Source organism: Scophthalmus maximus, chromosome 14, assembly GCF_022379125.1.
Source record: "Scophthalmus maximus strain ysfricsl-2021 chromosome 14, ASM2237912v1, whole genome shotgun sequence".
NCBI lineage: Eukaryota > Metazoa > Chordata > Actinopteri > Pleuronectiformes > Scophthalmidae > Scophthalmus > Scophthalmus maximus.
In genome coordinates, this window is record NC_061528.1 from 12,339,010 (window position 1) to 12,361,922 (window position 22,913).

General features: G+C 44.4%; 1 protein-coding gene across 5 annotated transcripts in view; it reads right to left on the reverse strand.

The window, feature by feature from the left end:
• The window catches only part of si:ch211-45c16.2 (mitogen-activated protein kinase kinase kinase 13), a 30,282-nt gene extending 7,369 nt beyond the window's left edge, over positions 1-22,913 (reverse strand). For 2 of the 5 annotated variants that reach the window (XM_035603579.2, XM_035603574.2), the window contains exons 1-4: positions 22,785-22,913; positions 1,716-2,422; positions 876-1,059; positions 584-775 (exon numbers count right to left, since the gene is read on the reverse strand). In XM_035603579.2, coding sequence (XP_035459472.1) covers positions 584-775; positions 876-1,059; positions 1,716-2,355 — 1,016 coding nt within the window. In that variant the 5' untranslated portion in view covers positions 2,356-2,422; positions 22,785-22,913. Of the gene's footprint in view, positions 1-583; positions 776-875; positions 1,060-1,715; positions 2,423-7,253; positions 7,565-8,066; positions 8,502-10,769; positions 11,075-22,784 lie in introns of those variants that run through there. The other 3 variants (XM_035603575.2, XM_035603576.2, XM_035603577.2) reach the window with 3 other exon arrangements.

The following is a 22,913-nucleotide window of genomic DNA, read 5'->3' on the forward strand; positions in this document are numbered from 1 at the left end:
TCACAGGAGCACATTTCTGTATCTGAATCACCTTATTTAGTCAAATAAGACTGACCTTTCCTGCAAATTCAGCCTGCTATCATTCTGCTGACTCATACTGTGTTCGGCAATGCAGCAGCGTGATGATATTGATTAGAGAAACAGGGCTCCAGTGTGCAGAGGAGAAGCAGGACGAGACAGGACACCATCTTACCCTTATTAGGGCTTTATTAATTCTGAAAATAGCATTTGAGCTCAGAATATTCAGAGCTGAGAGGCTGAATTGTTATTGCTTAGATAAGGCTGCTGAGCCGTTTACAGATCAGTTTTAAGAACATGGCCGCAGCATCCGCGGGGCACTGCATATCAGTGAATAACCTAGAAAACATACTGTGCTTTCATGTAGATCAGAAAGCAAACAACAAATGCTTCACATAGGGAATTTTCATTTTACAATACTTCTTTTGTAGAAACACAATTGTGTTTTGAGGTGAAATAAAGGTTGATCATTGTCATGGCATCAAAGAACACAGGAGTGAGAGTTAAAAGGAATTGAAGAGCGTCGATTATATTCTGGTCTGACCAGAAAAAAACAGAAACTCACTTGGGCGACTTGAGATCTCTGTGGATGATCTTGTGCAGGTGGAGGTAGTTCATGCCGCTGGCGATGCCTGAGGCCCAGTCCACCAGCAGCCTGGGGGTCACTTTCCTTCCGGCCCTCAGCACCTCGTACAGCTGGCCCTGGGCACAGTACTCCATGATGATGCAGTAGCACGGTGCCTGAGTGCACACGCCCCTGGGTTGGATAGAACACACATTTACACACCATCCTACAAACCCACCGTCTGTCAGCCATGCACCAGGTAACAAACAAGGTCAAGTTGTTAAGGACTAACTTGAAGCTGATGATGTTGGGATGCTTGAGTTTTCGCAGGGGTTTAATGTCGGTCTCCTTCTGCTCGCGCACCTTCTTGATGGCCACCTCCTCTGAGCGGAATTTGCCCAGGAAGACAGCTCCCTGCGCACCGCTGCCCAGCCACTGTAGCTCCGAAATCTCCTCAAATGGAACCTCCCACATGTCTGCAAACAGGTCAATTACACTTCATCAACTATCACATTATTTTCTTAAGTGTATATGGTTGACTTATTATGAGGTTAAGCATTGTTTAGATCAGCATGAAGACTGAAACAAAATGGGAAACTATGAGCCTGGTTGACTGGTCATACAGTAGCTTATTTTATTCAAAAACTGAAGAATAAAAACAACAAGTTGTTGTTCTGTGTGGTTATTTATTCATATTGAGTAAGAATAAACCTAAAGCCCAAGAAAAAAAATGCTCTAAGCGTCTAAGATCTTGGGTCAAAGTTGGGTCCTATGCGCCTCCATCCTTGTTATGTGGAGGTGGAAAATCTACATTTGATCATTAGCTGACCGACCATGAGGCCCAGCTCCGTTCTGTCTGACCTCCACTCGTATCCTGAAGCCTGCATGTCCAGCCTGTTCCGGCAGGTCTGCAGCAAGTTGAGTGTGAGACTACCTTTACCATGAGCCCAGTCTAAACTGACAGCTTGTACAGCTTCAACACATCAGCAGTATAGTGCAGCTAGGAGTGGCTATTGAATTAGTTTTAGGAGAAACAGGAGGGAATCTAAAGTTTGTTTCTCAGGGGTCTTAAAGCGAATTTTTAATCAAACCGAGTAGGACACATGCAGAAAGACAAAATCCAAGCGCGAACCTTGCTGTTGTAGCTTGTATTCGGTCGAGTATGTCTTCCCTATGATGTTCCAGACCGGCCGAAGACAGCCGAACAGCCCTTCTAAGAAGCCCCCCGACCCGGGCCCCGCTCTATGAAAGTGCAGCTTAATGTCATCAGGGTGATGTGGGTGGCTCTGTCTCCCCTCTCCACTGTGGTCCATGGGACAGTCCCCCTCTCCCATCTGCTCCTCCATCCCACTGCCACACCCGTGCTCACAGGACGCCGGCGACACAGCTTCCTCGTGTTCATGCTCTTGCAGCTGGAGCACGCTGTTGTCAAAGTGCCCGCCCTCGCTCCGTGTAGAGTCCACACTCAGTGCTATGTTTTGGGGGCTTACACCCCCCAGCACTGAGTCCTCGTCCTGGCCGGGCGTCTGCAGCGTCTGCAGGGGGACGGGCAAGTGTGTCGGCGGGGCCAGGTCTGTGATAATCTGAGGTGGTAAATTACCGGGAAGGGCCTGTGGAGGCTGGGGTTGGGAGGTGGGCGAGTTTGATTTCTTCATGGCGTCACCAACCACAGTGAGTTTGAGCTCTTCCTTCAGCTTGCCCACCAGCAAACTGGGGCAGGAAGTCCACGACAGCACCTCAGGGGAGCTTCCCATGGTGTCGTGCGTGTGCATGGGCTGCCCAGTGACGATAAGTGGAGCGCGTCCTAACACACCCGTTTGTCTGGATGCTGAAAATCACCTGTGGGGGAGAAATCAACGAAGAGAAAGAGTGACAGGTTAACTAAATTATAGAATACATTGAAAATGTATTTAAAATAATTTCAAAAGAGCTATGTTGGATGATTGTTGACGTCTATGATACAACGTAAACACAATTATAACTGCTGCCACCATGGGACCCTATTACTTCCACAAATAGAAACATAATCCACTCATATCCTCTCATTGATCTGAGGGCAGCGAGAGTTCACATTAATGATTATTACTGCAAAGAAATGCGGAGTGGAAAAGGTCAAAAATTTCAGATGGGATTTTAAATCCATGCATAAGAATTTCTACATTAGAAGACATTGCAGAAAAGATATAAATAGATGCATTTCTGGCATCTGGGAGACAGTAGGACAACACAGATCACACGCACAACCGACGCCTTACTGTGATCTCTGTGAGGCAGTAACAGTATAGCTGGGATTAAAGGTCTTGCTGTGTATTAGGACAACTGAGAGCAAAACATCTGGCACACATCCTCGCTGCTTAACCGGTAGGGCCGGACACAGCTGCCACAGACCCATTTGACCCACAGTTTATTTCAGTGACTCAACCACCAGGAGTTCCTTTCCTTTGAAAATATTTTAATTTTATTAAAACTACATATTTTATTAAAATGTTTAGTGAAATCTTAGTTTATTTACTAGTGCTCTTGTTTATTAACTTTTAATTTTAAAGTATTCTTTCTTGCACCGAATTACTGATTGGTGGATGTGTGAAACACAATTTTGTTTTTATGTGGAGCATAATATCATAGCATAAATCATCACAAAAAAATCATCACAAAGACAGAAAAAAATACTTCCCTGAATCAGGCCTTTAAGGCTTACAATTAACAAACACACCCAGAGATAATAAAGGACAGTATTAATAAATCTCTAAATTTGATTCAAGTACAAAATGCAAACCTAGTCGTTGCCACTATCTCCCAAGACCTGAGGCAAAGAACCTGATCGTCATAGACAATCTAACAGCTTGGAGAAAATACTGAGTGAAAAAATCTGTTTTCTTTACAAGGACCAAAGCTGGCGACACGTTGGCCACAACTGTGCTGTATGTGTTTGCACTGTAACATTATTCAAACAGGAGAAAATGTCAGCTGTTGCTGAGGAGGTAGAGCGAGTTGTCCACTAATCTGAAGCTCCAGGGGCCAGACGCTGAACCCACACAGTGCCATCAGTGTGGGACTGGTGTTTGTGTAAGTGTGATGATGTGACCATTTCCAAGACATGGATTATTTGGTGGTGAATGTTTACAGCAGCAACATGGTGTATATGTTGGATTGTGTCCAAATAAACTACAGCGGCTGCATTTGTCATTATAAAGTGGCATGTTGATCTCCATTTGTTCTGCTCCTCACATGGCCGGAAAACCTCCAGGAGAAACACTTAGTCTCGTTATTTCCCCAGGAACCTAGACACCAACCAGGGAATATTAGTGAGTTTCCTACTATTTTTCACAGTGTTCTCACATGTAATTCAGTGAACAATCAATTGATTATTACAGGAACTAAATGTCAGACGTATTGATAAATGTAATAGTTGTTGGTTGCAGACCTACAGATCTCCTGGAATAACACATAACCATGCCCGAGCTTCTCTACATGTTAATTACTTTTCACAAGGAAAAAAAAACTGGGAGCAACATCACAACGACGTTGATGAAAATAAACTTGATTTTGACACGAGGTCTCTCTTTTAGAACCAGGCCACAGGATGGAGGACATGTGACAAGTCACACTCGGTATTGTACTTCAGTGGTACATGAATCTCTTTCTTTCCATCTATACTTTATTTGATTTTCTCGACAGACGCTACTTCTGATCCTCTTTCAAACCAGGCGATGTCTTTCCCGAGGAATTTGTTTTTGACTGAGGTTTTTTTTTTTTTTAATGAGCGGTTCTCGAGAAATAGGAAAAGAAACATGAAACGGCAGTCAGTCACGGCAACCTGCACAGGATCATCTGAAGTGTGGGGGTATTTTAGACAGAGACGCCAGCTCTACAAATCAGAATCTTGAGTCTGGTAAAAAACACAACGCAATGAAGGGAATTGTCATGGATATTGATTGGCATTCACAATAGCCAATAGAGCTGACTATGTGTCTCATTCCACGACGCCGCTCTCGATGCTGCAGTGTAGCACACGTCCAGTCTGATTGTGCTCTTTTGCCAATCTTGGCAAAATAAGCACAAAGTACTGAATAATCACTGTGAAAAGACATTACCGGTAATATCTTTTTTCTTTTAACCCACGTGGGAACAGCTTTAGAAATCGAATCAAGCTTGTAGGGGCGGTAAAGAGCGCAGGACACAGTGAGGGGGAGATAGAGAGAGGCTGCACAGTGTGTACAGTCAAGAACAGCAGATCAAAGTCCAGGAGGAAGGCAGATCAGTTGCCTCTGTGTTACGTGGAAGTTTCCTGACAGGCAGGGGACGGTCATGAAGTCCAATCGAAATGCACTCTGTTTATGAGTCCACAGCTCTTCCACATGGCACAGGTCAAAGTACAATCAAGCTCTGATCCCCTGATGCCGATAAATTTGCAGCTGAAATTATGGGGAATTCCATACCCCAACCTGTTTTTTATTTTTAACCATGAATTTGTATTTGCTATTTTGCCCTTTTTGGATCCACGATAAATAGGTTGAAGATCAGAAGAAGAAAAAAAACGGGGAGGGGGGAGGAGTTTCTGACTCTGACTCAAAAACTGGAGATGTTCACCGCTACATGTGCCCTAGTCTGCAGGCCCACATGAAGGCTGCGTCCATGTTTGTATGAATACATGTACTGTATTTGTGTGTACTGTATCTACTTGGGGAAACCTGAGCGCTGTGAGAGTGCTGTGGCTGCCAGGGGCTCATCAATAATGCAGGCCTGTCTCTGAGCAGGTTGCTGAGAGTGCAGGGGAAGGAGAGAATGCTCTCTCAGGTATCCAATAAATCCGTCCCTTCCACAGCAGAGGCAATTGAGCCACGCGAGCAGAGGCCCGCGCTGTAATTCCACCCCACGGATGACTCTCAGAGCTGGGCTTCTGACGTGGGCCGCAGTGGGTGGATGTGGTTGGCTGGATAGACACACGCACATGAAAACACAAGCCTGCACTAACAGTAACTTCTTTTAAACAAAATAAACTCTTCCTGTGTAGTGACCCCAGAGCGCAGCCTGCCGTTCATCATTTTATAATTTTCACTCATTTGCACTGTCAAGTCTCTTTCCTGACAGGCGTAATCTGGACTGGAGTCTCTGCATCTACATCTGACACCAAGAACAGGAAACGTACCTCTCGGTCTCTCGCCCCCGTTAATCTCTAATGTAAGATCTCCATGAGCATAGACTCGCATGAATAATGTCTGTGCCCGATCAAGAAGGGCCCGAGGTTTCATTTACACATTCATTTATTCACAGGGCTTTTCCAAATAGCAACCATGACTGCGCAAAAGGACACGCAGAGACTATCCGTCTGATGTTCAAAGACACTGTTACAGTTACATGTTTGTACTAAGTAGATTTCTCTTCAGAGAGAGACAATGCAGATGTACTGTATAGCAGAACGGATGAAAAGAAGAAAGAGGGAGACAGAAAGAGAGAGAGAAAGAGAAGGAGGGAGAGAGAGAAATTATCAGGGGCTGATCCTTTAATCCCTCTACAGGGCTCTGGAGACAAGCTTGTACACACACAGACCCTGTTCAGCCCTCCCCCTCCACATATCCTCTACACACTTCCTTTAATTTCTTGCCTCTTTTAAAAGGTGCTCAACTATCAACGGCCAATAGCAAAATACACGATGGTACAAGTGCATTTATTTATTGTACTGATACCGTATAGGTGCAGCGCAGGATTTGCATAGAAGATCCTGACTGCTTTTGTTACTGTACCACCTCTGTGTGTGTGTGTGTGTGTGTGTGTGTGTGTGTGTGTGTGTGTGTGTGTGTGTGTGTGTGTGTGTGTGTGTGTGTGTGTGTGTGTGTGTGGCAGCTGGTAGTGCAGGGGGATCAGGTTGAGAGAGCACACGTGTTCGACCGATAGCCCCCCCCCGGGATGTGTCGGGCAGGATCCAATAATCCAACTACTCCCAGCAGTCCACTGGGGAAGGCAGTTTTTCGGGGGCACTCAGCAAAGGTTGTTTAGATTGTGTTTCAATATATCAACGTCTTAAAAAAAGAAAGAAAAAAAAAGCAGCTGGAGGTTCCACAACATATTTCTGTGGCTAAGGACAGAGCTTCAACATACACAGACGTAATGCTCAGACTCACAAACTCAGCACCACAGGCTGCGTCTGTGTCTCCATCACTCGGCTCCTCATTAAGGGAAGCCCCCGCTGGGCCCCATAGGGGGAACCTCCCTTTAGGTGACAGCTGCGCCACCAACAAAGAACCAATTTAGCCCCTATCCCACCTCATCATTCACACGTTACCATGTCAACACAGCATCCATCCTGACCTTCTGCTACCGGTCCCGTGCACTCTCATCCAACACTCATGGTTTGGAGAGGCCAAGAGCTCGGAGCTCACTGTTGTGTCCACCAAACACGTCAAAGAGGGAGAGCAGAAGGGCTTGGTGTTTTACACAACAGAAACATTGTGGTCTTCACTATTTTACTAGTTAGTGAGCCAAAGCAGAAATTGTATTTTTTGAGTAAATTCCACCTCCTTACCTATCAAAGAGATATATGTTCAAGTCTGTACTCAAACACCTGTCTTGTCTGCACTTGAAAAAAAGAAAACTGACTTTCTCATCCTTAGACAGCTGAGGCATGCAGAGACACATGACTGCAGCAGAGTGTGGTGAACCAGAGTCAAACCTTTTCACGAGTATTGTCTAGATCCAGTAGACTCGTCTAATCCATCGCTTTATCCTGCAGAGCTCATCGCCTGGGGAAGATAAAAGCCTTTCCCTTCGCTCCTGACCTCTTTTCCGGAAACAAACGTAACAAAAAAATGAATGTTGAGGGCAGCGCTCGTCTCCACTGAGCACATTGAGGGAAGCAATAGAAGAAGTCTACAGTGTTACAGTATATCCACACAGCCTGGATGAACACAAGCGCCTCCTATCATGAGTAGCTCAGGAGTTTCTATGGTCTGAACTACACTTGTGACCGTCTGTTATTATTCTGCGTTTCAGCTGAACAGTTGCACTCTGACATCTGTACTCGTTTCCCAAGTCGATGCAGACTATGGACTTTCACGGCTGCTGCTCACTGTGTGAGTAAACACTGTTATGAAACAGAAATCCAGAAACACTCTGCTCACATATGTCGTTTTGTCACTGCAGCAGACAAAATTATGTTCATATTTAGCAATATGAACATGAAGTACAGAGAGACCTCTGAAATACGAGTCTGCCAACGGAGCTGCCCAGTCCTGATTTGTTGTCGGGATGTGGGCCGATGTCTAATTCAGCTTTCCCTGGCTTCCGTGGCCAGCGGGTCTTGCCAGAGGGGATTGGACAGCCTGCTGTAGGTGGGTGAAAGTAATAATCTGCGGGTGCGGGCGCAGCGGTGGAAGGGAAAATACAAAATAATTCTGGCACAGCGTTCAGACATCTGCCATTACGTGGCTGCCATTTTGGTATAATCCCCTCTTTCTTAATATTCTGACTCCCTCTGGTGACTCACCTGGGCTGAAATACCCGATGTGTGGCTGGTGGGGTGAGCAGTTCGCATAGTGTCTGCCCACCTATCTGGCAGCTCAGAGTTTGACTGGTGTGTTGCAGGGCAAAATAGGTCCAAGGTCAAAGCTACTGCTGAAGCCACAGGGAAAGTGCCAGGTGGGATCATGTGGAATGTGAAAAGTTTGTTGTGAAGGTCGGATTTCACAGGGGGTGAGGAGGAGGAGGACGGCCAGGCGAATGAATGAAACTGCCAGAGAGAGCTGCCTGACAGGAGGATGAAAGAGTGTGACAAAAACAGCTACGCCCCAGTGTCTTCTTCGTCTTCTGAAGTCCACAACAGCCGACTGTGTGGATTCCAGGTTTGTCAGTTAGTTTATCAAGCCAAGTTCATTAAGTAGGCATTTTAAATTCAAATATGGCTGACTATCATTAGCACTCCAACCACACACACACACACACACACACACACACACACACACACACACACACACACACACACACACACACACACACACACACACACACACACACACACACACACACACACACACACACACACACACACACACACACACACACACACACACACACACACACACACACGCCTCAAATAGCCTCAGCCAGTACCAGCCAGAACTGGAGAAAATAAATAACTGTAGAAAGGAGTGTGCGCCATCGACACGTCACACACTCTCCCCTCCAGCTTCAGTCTCCCAGTGACGCTGCAGCCAGCACTGCAACCAGGACACACAGCATCATCAAAACTGCAACTGTCACGCGCGCACACACGCGCACACACACAAACACACACACACACACACACACACACACACACACACACACACACCACACACACACACACACACACACACACACACACACACACACACACACACACACACACACACACACACACACACACACACACACACACACACACACACACACACACACACACACACACACACTCCTACGAAAAGATCGAAAAGCTTTAATATTGGCCTTTGCAGTCAAGCAGATTCTTTCTTCCCAGAGATTCTTAACGACGAAGCTTTACAGAGCTCAATTTATATGAGTGCAAACCAGATCCATGCGGAAGGATGATGAATGCAAACAGACAGAAAGGGACGGCGGGGCCAAGGAGACAGTGGAGGGAGAGAACAGCTCGGAGAAAAGTAGAGGAAGAAAAGCAGAACAGGGAGACAGAGCGTGAGGAGAGGCTGTGAACAATTTGAAGATTTGAAGCACAAAAACTGAAAGAGCGACAAAAAAGAGAGTAGATGCTTTTCGGCTTCTGTTGTGGCTTGATACTGTACAGACCACGCTCCAACCGGAGAGACTCCCAGAGCGACAACAAAGGACACAAGAGGGGCCGGCTCCATGTGAACTGGGCCCGTCTGCCTCTGCACTGACAGAAGACAGCGGTAGAAACACACAAACACACACACTCAACACTGCACACCAGAGCAGCTGCTGCCACAACAATCGCCCTTGTGCTCTTTTAATAGGGACGGCCTGACTGTCTGCCAACAACAAGGGCCGAGGAGAGATACAGACCCACACACACAGAAAAACACACACATATTGCGGGGGACTGGCTGTGACTGACACCATCTCAATGGCCGCGTTATGAAAGTGCACAAATCTTCACAGCAAAGATTTTTTTTTAAATGTGCGTGAGCGTGTGAGAGGAAGTGGGTATTGTGCTACATGTGATTTTTCTTCTGCCTGAGGATAGAGGGGAAGCTGGGAAATCAATACATATAAGTACTTCTATTAGCTCCTGGGTTCATGCTCCCTCTTAAAATAACTGCAGCATGCACCTCGTGTACATTTAAGTATTTGAATCTGCAAGCTTGGGAAGTCAGACACTCTAGAGTAAACCCGAATGGCAAACTCTTATTTGAATATGCAGCCATTATTTTAAACACTGTGGAAAATGAAATGGATGGAATGGACGGACGAACGGATCTGCCGGCTACTCATCCTGTGCAGTTACATAAACATGCTTAGTAGCAGAGGACAGAGGTGGGCGCGCGCGCACACGCACACACACACACACACACACACACACACACACACACACACACACACACAGCTCTCCTGCAGCCGAGCCGAGTGAATAAAGAGATGGAAGAGGAGGCAGAGTGGGGGAGAAAAGTCGTACATGTCGAGGCAGGCAGAGGGAATATGGAAAATGAGGGAGTTAAGTAGGAAAGCGAGAGACAGTGAAAGGAAAGTGAATAGTGAATATGATTTGTGTGCGTGCACATACAGAGCAGCCCGTGGCTGTGCACGATACACGTGTGCCCCAGAGAGTGTGTCATCACTGACCACCAGCGTTGTAAAGCTTTGTTTAGTTGGTTTAATTTTGCTGCTACACATAAAAACATGGAGATTGGTGATTTGTGCCAGTCTGTCCTAAACCTACTCCTACACCTCGGCTTGTCCTTCAGAGGGCACGGAGAAGCACTGCATCAAAAAGCAGCAGCAGCAGCATCACTGCTGAGCCCAAAATAGCTCCTGCACGCACCGATGCACGACCGCTGACACAGACACACACACACACACACACACACACACGTATACGATAACAGAAAACGTTGGCAAAGACTCGCGCGAGCACACAAAAAGGAGAAGAAGTTACTCCCCAACACACTGCTTCCATTCAAATGTAAGGTTGAAGACACAGCAGCAGATTACTCACAGCATACAGAGTTCAGATTCATGGTTCTTTCTCAGCTCTTAGCTCGGAGGCAGGGATGGGGGGGAAGACAGAAAAAGCTGGAGGGAAAGACTGAACTGGCGGATCCAAGAAAAAAACAGCGAGAAGACCAGAGGAGGAATGGAGACGGAGGCTGGAGACTGGCATTCCTCTAACTCCTGCAGCACCTGCGATGTGAGTGGGCGGGCAGCAGCGTCACCGAGGTCGCTAAAAAACCTGCTCACGTCACACTTTTCATGAATGGAGCCGTCTGACGCAGAGAGGACACGGCTCAGGGAGCAGAGGAGGGAGCAGAGCATGGTGGAGGAGGGAGGAGGGGCAGAGCTTTCTGCATATGACTCGGAGAGGAGGAGGAGCAAAGAGAGATGAAGAGGAGAGAGGAGGAGGAGAAGGGGGGCTGTACTGTAGTTCAAAGCAAAAGCAGCTGGGAACAGCAGGTTCGGCTGCAGCGGCGCCTCTGTAAGTAGGACAGACTCGTTCTGCACTTTGTTCCAAATCAGTAATCGGTTCTGTCTCTACGCCAGTTGCATCAGCATCCCACATATATATAACATGTCCTCGCACGGGCGTTTCACCCATGAGGAAACATTTCAACTGTGCATGCAGCTTCTGTTTAAGTTTTAAGTAATGGCTACATTAAGGGTCAGTAAATTATTTACTAATTCTGCTAATTCCTCTTCTGCCATTAAGGTGGCAAAGGAGTGTTTTCTCCTTCTTCCTCCTTTGAGATGATATTTGTGGCAACCCCCCCAAAAAATGTGTGACTTATAACTGATCAAAAAAGCGTTTAGTTAATCGTTTATTAACTAAATAACATTAAGTTATTATTTGCAACATGTACGTCCTTTATAGATGGTGTATTGTTAGGCTGTGGTAGCAAAATAAAGAACTCATGATAAAATTAGTGATTGAGTGTTTCCACCCAGTAGTACATGCTAACTGTTTTGCATCAATTCAAAAAAGTCTAAATGCATTACAGAATCTGAAGACGTGACTTGAAAACATAAAACAATCCAACCCAGTACATTCTCTCTGTGTTTTTTCTCCTTCAAATTATTATTTACTATCTTGAGTCTGATTGGGGTCATATATCCAGCTCCGCAGTTCAGACCTGCTCCTATAGTTAAATACACAACAGACATGTGAGTGTAATCATCACATTATCACGATTAACCTTGCGTGAACGCTTGGCATCGCAGTGCTTTTCTTCTTTCAGGCTGACAGACTTCGGTGTCCAGCGTCTCCACATAGCATTAAAAACCTAATTTGAACAGACATGTTTTTATGTGACTTTATACGTGTCGACCAGTATCGGATGAATTTGCACAGTTATGCAGTTTTTCTCATTTTGCCAAGCTCTCATAAGAAAGTTCAGGCTTCGGGGCTGAAGAGCTACAATAGTCAAGAGAAAAATCAAAAGGTCAGAGCCAGAATGTCAAAGGAAGGGAAAAAAACAACAACGTTCTTTTCTCTCAGCAAAAGGTCTTTTAAAGTCTCTCACAATATCCCACACTTGCACTTGCAGTATTTTTACAGACACAGACAGAGCAGGGATTTAGAAGAATGAAGATGATGCATTGTAATCATAAAGCACAATTTAAGTTTTGACAAATGTTATTACAGCTACAGACATTTTTCTGTTTGTAGTCTAGGTTGTGTGTGTGTGTGTGTGTGTGTGTGTGTGTGTGTGTGCGTGGTAATGGCAGAGATTGAGACTGACTGTGACCAGAGGGGGTATCAAAAGAGACTGATTGAGAGGGAGGGCCTGCGGGTGAAGGGAAAGCCTTGGGGAACAGATGCTCCACCCGGCCCTCTCGTTTCAGGCCCAAACCTTTGGGGAAAATGATGGGCAGGGGGGGTGGGGTTGGTGGGTTGGGAGTAGTAAGTATGTAATGATGTATGGAGAGAGGGGGGGGGGGGTATCCCGGGGCGCACGCCAGCGAGGGACACTGGCAGAGGAGAAGGTTTGGTATCCCGGGGCGCGGCCGCGGCGGAGGTGTCCAGACGCCGCCTATAAATGGTGTGAAATGACAGTCAAATGAGTCACAGCACAGATGGCCCGGGATGCTGGCTCTAATGGGACTGACAGTAGGCACTGCCGAGTGTGCTGGTTGATTGTTGGACCTGTTAAATCGACACCTTTGTCATGCAAAGTCCCAAATTAACACAGTGTTGAGAATTCTTCAGGCCCGTGGAGAGAGAACAAGAGCGGGTGCAAACCAAAGTTGTTAGTCTTGCCATGTTTCTGAAGACACTGTATGAATAAAAGCACAGCGAGGGAATTCCCTAAAGTAGAGTTCTGGTTAAATATTGACAAAGGGAGGGAGAGAGAGAGAGAGAGAGAGAGAGAGAGAGAGAGAGAGAGAGAGAGAGAGAGAGAGAGATTTCCATAGGGGCAGGGGAATTCAGATTCCTGACCGGTTTGCCGAGTGAGAACATCAAGCTCTGCTCTATGGCCCAAATACCAAAGGTCGGCAGATCACGAGCCGCTGTGCTCACGTGGAAACAAGCAAAGCCACATTGTGTTACGAAAAACAATCCTGAAACACTTCCAACCAAGTATTCTTTAAAGTAGAGAAAACCATTTAAAGGCCACTACAGCAAGCTCAGCTGCGCTGGCACTTTGGATTTCACAAGACATGGCCAGATAATACTTCTGTAAAATCCCTTTCACCCCAAACATCACGCAAGTTTTGAAAAGTAAAAGCACAGCACACACATAATGAAGATGTTTTTAAACGGTCTTTCATTTGAATATAATAATATTTGGTGCTCTGATTGAATTAAAAAGAAAAATGAACACCATCTGTTTTGATTATGCTTTCATTCCATTTTCAAAACTTTTCTGCCAAACTTTCATCGTGTATCATTGTCATTTGAATACTTTTGTTTTTTTGATATTTAATCAGACAAAAATAAAAAGACCATTTGGCACCTTCCCTTTGAGATCATCATTCAGTAACTACTGTATTTGGCATTTCATGAACTAAATGATGAATCAATGAATTGAAAAATGTATATGAATTAAATTGAATTAACAATGCACGCAGTGTGTTTAAGGTCAGAGTAAAGACCACGACCAGTCTCATACTATTCCCACATTATGAGTTTTATGTAGAGCCCTCAAAGTTTTGAATCCAAACAATTATTTTGTACGTTTACCTTTTTCGCAGCCCCTCAATAGACTTTCAACCAATAAGATGATAAATTCTTTCACTTCATGTCTTTTCTTAGTCAGAAGGTTTAGATGACAAAGAAATTCCAGACTGAAGCATTTCCAAACCAAAGTCTGACCACAGTACCTCAGTTAGTTCTATCCCAGCGGCGGCCAAAGCTCTGTCTCCATCACCGGCACACAGACCAGAGGCCCAGCCAGTCTGTGCTCCACGTGCCCTGGCCTCACCTCCCGGGTGCAACGGAGCTGTAAACCACACTGGGTCAGCTCTGTTATACAAACTCATTACTATTTCACCAGAAGCGGAACAGCGGCACTGACAGCTCCTGTGTCCCCCGCATTAATAAGACAAAAGCACCAGGGCACACATGAGCTTACAGTGGTTTACCTTTTCCAATCTGCCATCGCATGATGCTGCAGCCACGGACAGACACGCCGGCCAACGGGCTCGGCTATGATTACTGACCAATAAGTACGACTTACATGGGGGAAGTTACATCTGCTGTCCTCCAGTGTGTTGACATATTTCAAGTATGTGGCTGACTGCCTATACAATCAGCCACATACCTGGCGGAAGAATGAATCGAATCTTGCAATGTTCTGTTTTGTTTTATTGTACCTTGTACATAGATGTCAAATTTAAGGAGTTTTTATGTTTTTATTTAAAATGAACATAAGAATAATTGAAACAAAACTTTTTTCAATAGTTTACAGATATGGAGATATATATTTGCTACCAGCTGTAATGTTTCCTTCACCAGTCAAAATTTTCAGAATAAAGCTTGGCACTGAATGCCCAGTCAGTCATCTCTTCATTTAAATCTAAAATGTCCTCGTTTTAGACTATTTTATGGAGCCAAAGTCATACAGCAGCTTCTGCTTGGACAAATTAGAGGATTTGGGCGTCTTCTATGCAATGAAAAATGGGTTTTTGCATATAAACCTTTTAAAATTCATCAAAGTAAAGGGGCCAGATCTAAAATCATACTCATACAGTAAAGTGTAAACAGGTTGAGCATGCCTCCTTCCTGTGACTGCAGTCAACACTGGGAGACTGCACCAGCAATCTCTACAAGACAATCAATATGACACACTTGGAAATAGTTCGCAAAGCAGCGACAGACGATAAAAGCCTTCCTCTGCAACCATGTTTGATTCGAAGTCTGTTGTTGCCCCTGTAACAGTCGGTCTTGGTTTGCAGAAAGTCTTGGAGACAGAGGAGATGCTTCCGCAACAGAGATTCCATGTAAATTACACATTTCGCAATCTATATGTTGGGATCTAAAGGCTGCCACATTTTTTTTTTACACCTAATTGTGTTTCCCTAAATAATTTCTCCTTTACTTGCAAAACTTTACAATGATTCTGTTCTACAAAAAGACTTGCCATTAGTTGGCGTGTGACAGTGTGTTAGCACGGTTTCAACACTTTGACCAAAAATGCTTTTTGGTACCACCTGCAATCCTGAAGACACACAGCCACGAGTTAGATAAAATGGAGTCATTTAAGGGAGTCAGATCAGTCTGGAAAATTCAATAGAAAAAGATCGGTGCCGAGTATATGTTGACTTGAGGCACAGGGATAAACCAGATTGGCTCAGGTGGATGACAGAAAGAGGCTGGCCGGGCTGATTGGTCGGTTTTACAAGAGCAGGCATGGATGAGCGAGTCGTGCACATAACAACCGCTGATTCCGGGAGACAGATAATGCTTGTGAGATTAATATGCTGAGCCCACCAACAACCCGGAGCCAGACCAATCCGAGCGGAGAGGAAATTACATAACAACGACAGTTGGAACACTCCTGGAGGATTCTGCCCCGCACCACCACAACAATACATCTGCGTCCTGACGCCCTCATCATCATTTCAGAGTCGACTGCAGACGCAAACAGAGGATGAGCGGCAGACAGGGAGCCGAGCTCTGCCGTCCTCCCTCCGAACTGTATGCACCTGGTAATCCAGAGTGTGATTTATGGGATTGCGTGCAGAGCTATAATGCCCGAACACAGCAGCCGCTCTTAGATAACATAAAATGTTATGAGGGCTCTCAAGCCCTCTTGCTTCTAATTAATTCACTAAAGAAAATTGGGAGGAAATGAACACATGCTGATATGACATGTTCACAATATACTTTACCTCCTCCGTCTACATCCTCTAGGAGAAGGATGTGAGAAAGGGCGTGGAGACAGTGGGCGGCAGGCAGAGGTGGCCGGCCTGAGATTACAGCTGCGTACAGTAGCTCATGGTGTTTGGTGCAAGCTGCTGCCAATCGCTTGCCAGGTCGAAAGGTCAGGCAAATATTTGAGGTTACAGCTGTACAAAGACAGGAGCACTCACTGTACATATGCACTGTATAATGCTGCACAGTTATCTTAGAAATAAAAATCGCAATGATTTTCTTTGATTATCATAATAATAATCTGTTTCCATTTTATTTGGTGCTTCAGCACACATAACACTTTCTTGTGTTGTCTGTTACTGTAGATATTCACTTTGTCTTTGTCCAGTGTTTTGGGAATATTTAAAAACTGAAATGAATTACTGTATCTATTTCCATTTCTGCTGGGTGCAGCTACAACCTTATACTTAACTTCTCATGCCATCATCATTCTTATGGTCTGCAGATAAAATATTCTATGCCCCTCTTCTTTCTCTTAGCTTTTTTATTTGGCAGATATATCTGGATTTTTTTTTAATTCCACTGCTGAAAATGTGGCAGGTATATCTTGGTCACAATTCTTAGAATAAATAAATTATCACACAAAATCATAAAAATTACTTGTATTGTTTGACCTATCAACGGTATCAGTCGGGCTGCAGTCTATATACAGTTTGTCTCTTGTTTCAGCTCGCTGCTGCTCCACTTTACCATTGTTGTGGTCACGTGGTGCAACGCTGCACACGCAGACTTGTGATTGATTCAGGGACATTATCTCTATTGCGTTGGATCAGCATTACTCATGGATACAAACACATTTTACCATGACCTATGATTAACTGTGCATCACTGCTATTCATATAATATTACTGATGCACATATTGGAGGCTCGAGACTGGAGCAACACACACACACAGACTCTGTATGACTTGTGCATGTGCTCTTGCTCCTCCACTCGTGTGTGTTAATATGGTCCCCATGAGGCGCTGCAGGCTGCGGTAATTATAGAAGCTCGGCATAGCGGACACATCACACGAGAGAAGTGCACAAAAAGCCATGTGCAATTGTGTAAATATTGCAGTACACGACCAAAACATTGCAGTCAGCTGTATTTAGAAAATAGGCATCCACTTTAACTGCATTCTGATCAAACTTTCTCATGTAGATGGGTCTTGTCGTATAAACTTTCCTCGTGACGCGTGGTCACATTTGAAACTTAAATAGTGCAGATAAATTCATCATTTCTTTTCAACAAATGACTGTGGACTTACACCCACTGTTGCATCAGGAGGCAAAGCCATAATATCAGAGGCGAAGCTCAGGCAGCACACTTAGGGTTCAACAGCGCTGGCTTGATTCAACCCCCCCTCACAGTCACAACTGTAATACCCCTGCCCAAATCTAAAGAGATGTGGGGCTTAACCCACTTCTCAACAGAATCCCTGTCCTCAAACAGGCCGAGCATCTGCAAGTGTCCAACAAACCCTTTGGCAGGCGACTCCTCTGTCTGCAGGCGGGAACCAAAAGAACACAAGGAAGAAGACGCTTACTTTCTTAAATCAAGCCGAGTAGTGATTATTGGCATTTAGTGGTCTGATAGAGACGTGAGTCGTGCCAGGCAGTTCTCTCAGAGTGACAGGCCGGGCCCCTGCGCATTGCGTACAATAAGATAAGGAGGAGAATGAGATGGAATGGAGGCCGGGCTTGTGGAGCTCAGACAGTGTCATTACAGAAATGTCAGTCAGAAGGACGGAAAGGAGGAGAAAGCCCGAGGGAGGAGAGGAAGAGGAAGAGGGAGGGAGGGCGAGAGAGCCAGAGAGAGGAAATAGACAAGAGAGGGAGAGAGGAGGAAGGGGGCAACACTTTCATGCTCACATCCCTTCTTTAGCCCAACATTTATTGTTTGGCTTTTTCCACTCTACTGCCCTTGAATGTCTGCTTCTCCATACGCAACATGAACATTCAGCACTGTGTGTAAACCTCCTACTGTACCTGATGTCTATTTAACGTCAGAAAACACAACAACAAATATATTTGATTTCTTTTCACTGGAGCTGCAAGATTCTTCTTTTTTGTAACAATTGGGGGCATTTTATGTCTTTGTTAAATCGTGACTTAGGCAAGGTTACAGGAAAATGAGGCAAGGGTAGATGGGACACTAGTAAACGGTCAGTGCTTTACCCAAAAGACCACCAGTCCAACACAAGTGCTAATTTCTTTCTTTTTTGTCTCTTGCACTTAAATAAAACGCTAAAAAAATATCATCACGTTATGTTTGATGAGAGCCCCTCTGATTTGCAGCGGTATGAGTGAATGGCTGCGGCTTAAATTACCATTTTTGTGCAAAATCTGATTTTCCAAAAAATATAAGCAAAGTCAAATCACTGCTTTTGTCCTACAATCAAAAGATGATAAATTCCACTGCACTACACTCAATCAATACCATGGACATATTCAATGCAAATTATCTAGAAAATTAAGAGGAAATAACTGAATTTACATAACTAAAGGAAAACTAAACAGTGAGTCAAAGGCCCTTCACACCCACACAGAGGTTTTCATTTATTCTGGCTGATAATTCTGGCCTTAATAAGAAATCAATAACTGGAGTAACTGAGTAGACAAATCACTAACACATGGAGCCTTTAAAATTAGACAACAGTGGGTGTTGTTTGTTAATAATTCAGCCGACAGATCGAATGGGTCATACCAATCACAACACATGCATTTTAATCTTATGAAACACAGCATCGAACTTGTTCATTAAGCCCGACAGGAGGTGACTCTGGATGAAGCGGCCGCATTTTAAATGTGACCCTAAAACATTCAAGCCGAGTCTCTGGGGCCGAGATTAGAGAGAATGGACCAGCTGCAAGGCAATGCCGCTGCTGTTGCCTCACATGGCAATTACATAAATACAGCTTCCTGTCTCTGCGCCCGCATCAGGACCACCGCGTCTGTGCTGACGCTCTCTGCTCGACTCATGGATCCACAGCTCAGATGTGCGGGGACTCTTGAAACCTGGACAAACACCATGTTGCCATGCAACAGCATCACCACTGTGAGTGACCCACTTTTTTTCAAAATGGGATTTGAGAGTTTAACCACTTGATAAGTGGATAACACTGAGGTCCTTCTACATTTTTCTTATTGGCAACACATCCCAAATAAAGGCGTAAACCAACAACACGTTAGTCCGTCTCTCAATATTTTCCGATACATACTGTATATATTAAACCAACAGAATTGATATTTGGATCATAACATCTCTGAGTGATGTGATGAAAGCTCCAGAATAACTACTTATGGTGAAATAGCTTTGTCTAATATGGTTTCCAGGGTCAAGAGGGAACTTTCAATCTCAACAAAAACAGATTTTACAATAGACAATTTTTTCTACAGTGAAAGAAAACACATTTGGTCTAGTGCATGTTTGCCACATTAGGATTATGTGTGTGTGTGTGTGTGTGTGTGTGTGTGTGTGTGTGTGTGTGTGTGTGTGTGTGTGTGTGTGTGTGTGTGTTTGTGTGTGTGTGGGACTGAGCCGAAATAAGCACAGAACAACTTTGTGGCACAGATGTTATATCATTGGTGTTTTCATGGGTATTTTTTGACAATAAGGAGAGAAAAAAATGAACTACAAGTAATGATCAGTATTAAATAATCAACAAATTATCTTTTCATCATGTAGTCTATGGAATGATCAAAAAAGTGAAACATTCCATTGTGGTGTATTTGTCGAGCCAATGGTCAATACAAATGATAAGATAAAACACAGACAGGCAGCACATTTGCTCGATTACCAAAATTGTTGCTAATCATTTCTCTATTGGTCGACCAATCACTTGCTTCAGCTCTACATACGATGTTGCCAGGCACATCTTTTTAAGCAGCAGCCATATTAGATTAGCTGTGGGAGCAAATGTTGTTAATGCAAGAAAATTCCAGGCCTTCAACTTTCTTTATAATGTATCTGCACATAAAACAGATATTGTCATTTCTACTTTAGTGGATGTTCAAAACCATCTGCTCACACTTTGTTGGGGACAGAGCTGAGGTTCAAAGCCAGTGGCTCCCCTTGTATTAAAAAGTGGTCTTCTTGTTAAAAAAAAAATAATGATAATAATTTTAAAGGGCTTCAAAAGGCAAAACATGTGTAGTTGCTCACATTTGCTGTAAACCTGGTGTTGGGTGTCTTTGTGCCATAGTTAAGAACACAGTGAACACCTGAGAGGTACAGCCTTCAACACAGAGTTAGTGTGTTAGTGTGTGTGTGTGTGTGTGTGTGTGTGAGTGTGACCTGTAACTGCACCACGGAGACGAGCAGCAGTTACGAGAGACGAGGCAAAGCCATTTGTGACATATGTGTGGACACTTTGAGGAAATGTACCACTCAGCACGATGAGGGTGGAACGCAACGCTGCAGCCCTGGTGCGGGACACACAGCATCCACCAATCACACACAGCGCTTTTCCCACCACTGGCTGACTGTCAGAAGTGTGTATGGCTCGAGATGAGAAGCAGCCCCAACTATAAAGCTGTTGTGACACCAAGTCGTCACAAAAAGACAGATGAATGATTGTACTTGATCGTTGTCAGATGGCCCCTGCTGGACTGCTCACAGAGAGCAGGCAGAGTGGGCATGTTACCAGTCCCACGACTGACAGAGCGACAACGAGGCCGATCACCGCTGCACGTCGCCTCTGAGCCTGAACTCGCGCTAATACATCGCAGGTTTATTAGGTACAACCTGGCTACAATAAAAAATGCAGTGGAACTGAACAGCCCTGAAATGAATCATCCTTTCACAATGGTTTTAGGTATTGTTCAGTTTTTGTTGAAATAGGGCCCAACACAGATACAAATTTTTGGGGGATGATATACCGATATTAGAGATTAAAACAAAAACATTTGCAATGATTCCTGAGATACCGATTTCAAACCCATATGAAAAAGACATGATATTGAGGCTTGATATTTTTTTATTTTATTTTAAGCAACTATAAATAAAAAGAAAACACAACAACTACAATCAAATATATATTTTCATAAAATATAAACATAAATAAAACTTTTTTAATGTTGGTGCATATAGCCGCAAACATAATCGCTGATCCCGATACGATAAGTGAAAGGCTCTGGCCATCGGCCAACTGATAAATCGATGGGGCTCTACTTTTATAGAGGCGTAGATGAACTTTTACGTTCTGTCTGGCGGCTGCAGTTTGTGACAGAGGTGTGAATTGGAGTCGAGACACGAGTCATGATACTGGTAATTTTAGACTCATCTTAACAAAGCCAAAAGTGATTTGTAACTCCATGTTGGCTTGAACGCCACTGACTATACTTAGATTCTAGCGTTTCTCTCTCGGGAATAACATGATAATGTCCCTAAACCCAAAGATTGCATTTATGTTATAAAAACAAGAGCAGTAAATCACTCTCTCTCTCACACACACACACACACACACACACACACACACGCACACACACACAGGACAAGGTTCACTTGGCGATTATCACAATTGGATGTGAAGACTGTTGTCGTAAAAAAAAGTAATTACATCTGAAAATGTTATTGTGTTTATCCGAAACCAATCATATAATATTATTAGTTATTATATTATATTATGAAAATTCTTTAAGGTGTTAAAGAGAACTTAATGACTTGGCTCGGACTCAGATTAGGACTCTTATGTGGCTCGGGACTTCACTAACTGTCATTTTCATTATTGATCAATCTGCCAATTATTTCCACGTTTGACAGGTTAATTGTTTTGTCAATAAAATGTCAGATGGTGGAAAGGAACATACATAACTTCCCACAATCCAAGGTGAAAGTCTCAATGGTCAGTTTACCATGTACAACTGAGTAAAGCATCAAGATACTGATTACTAAAATTGACTGTGACCGTACTCGATAGACGTGGTGGAGAAAAAAAAATTTGAGACGCCTCTGAATATAACTTCATGTGAACATAATGTGAAACAACACTAACTTCTTGCGAGACTGTTACCTAAAGTAGCAGGAACTGAGTGTATACACCAGACAATATCCAAAAATGAAAATAAAAGATAATCTACTGAAGGGACACCACCAGAATATTGAATAAAAGAGCCAACCTGTCCCGGCCAAGATCTTTTTATACTTTCTTTAAGCCACGTTGTCAGAAATACTAACAAAAAGTACATCATGAATTTCATCCCCCAAAGAATCCTAACAACAACAATTTCTGCACCAGTCCTATAATTTCGCCTCCTCTGCAGCAGCAGCCTGTAATTGGCTCCTTGTGGTGAAGACCGAGCAGGAGGGAGTCTCTCTCTCTCTCTGGATCTTCTACTCGTCAACCCGCCACTTGGTTACATGTAACAATGACATTTAATAATCACAATAATACCACAGTCATCGGAGCACAGTGCGGTGCAGACACGTGTGGGGGTGAACAGGTGGACACGGGACTCATTCATAAACAGTCGGTGGAACAGCCCGTCGTCGTGTCGGCGCCGCGGCTCGCCGACAGCTGCCGCGGGCAGCGCACTCCGCTTCATCCCCGACCAAGACCCGACCGGATCACTTCCCCGCGAGCCAGACGCAGGCCTGGACGTTTTCATTTCCCTCGATACACGCTGATAAAAGTCACACATGTGAGTAGGGAACATTACCTCAGAGATGACCGGACTCTTCTCTCTCCCCTCTCTCCCTCCGTTTACTGTCCGACGCCAATGGTTCAGTCCAACATGTTTTGGTCCTCGTGAGCGTCGCCACGTCACTTCCGGACACTCTGGCCCCGT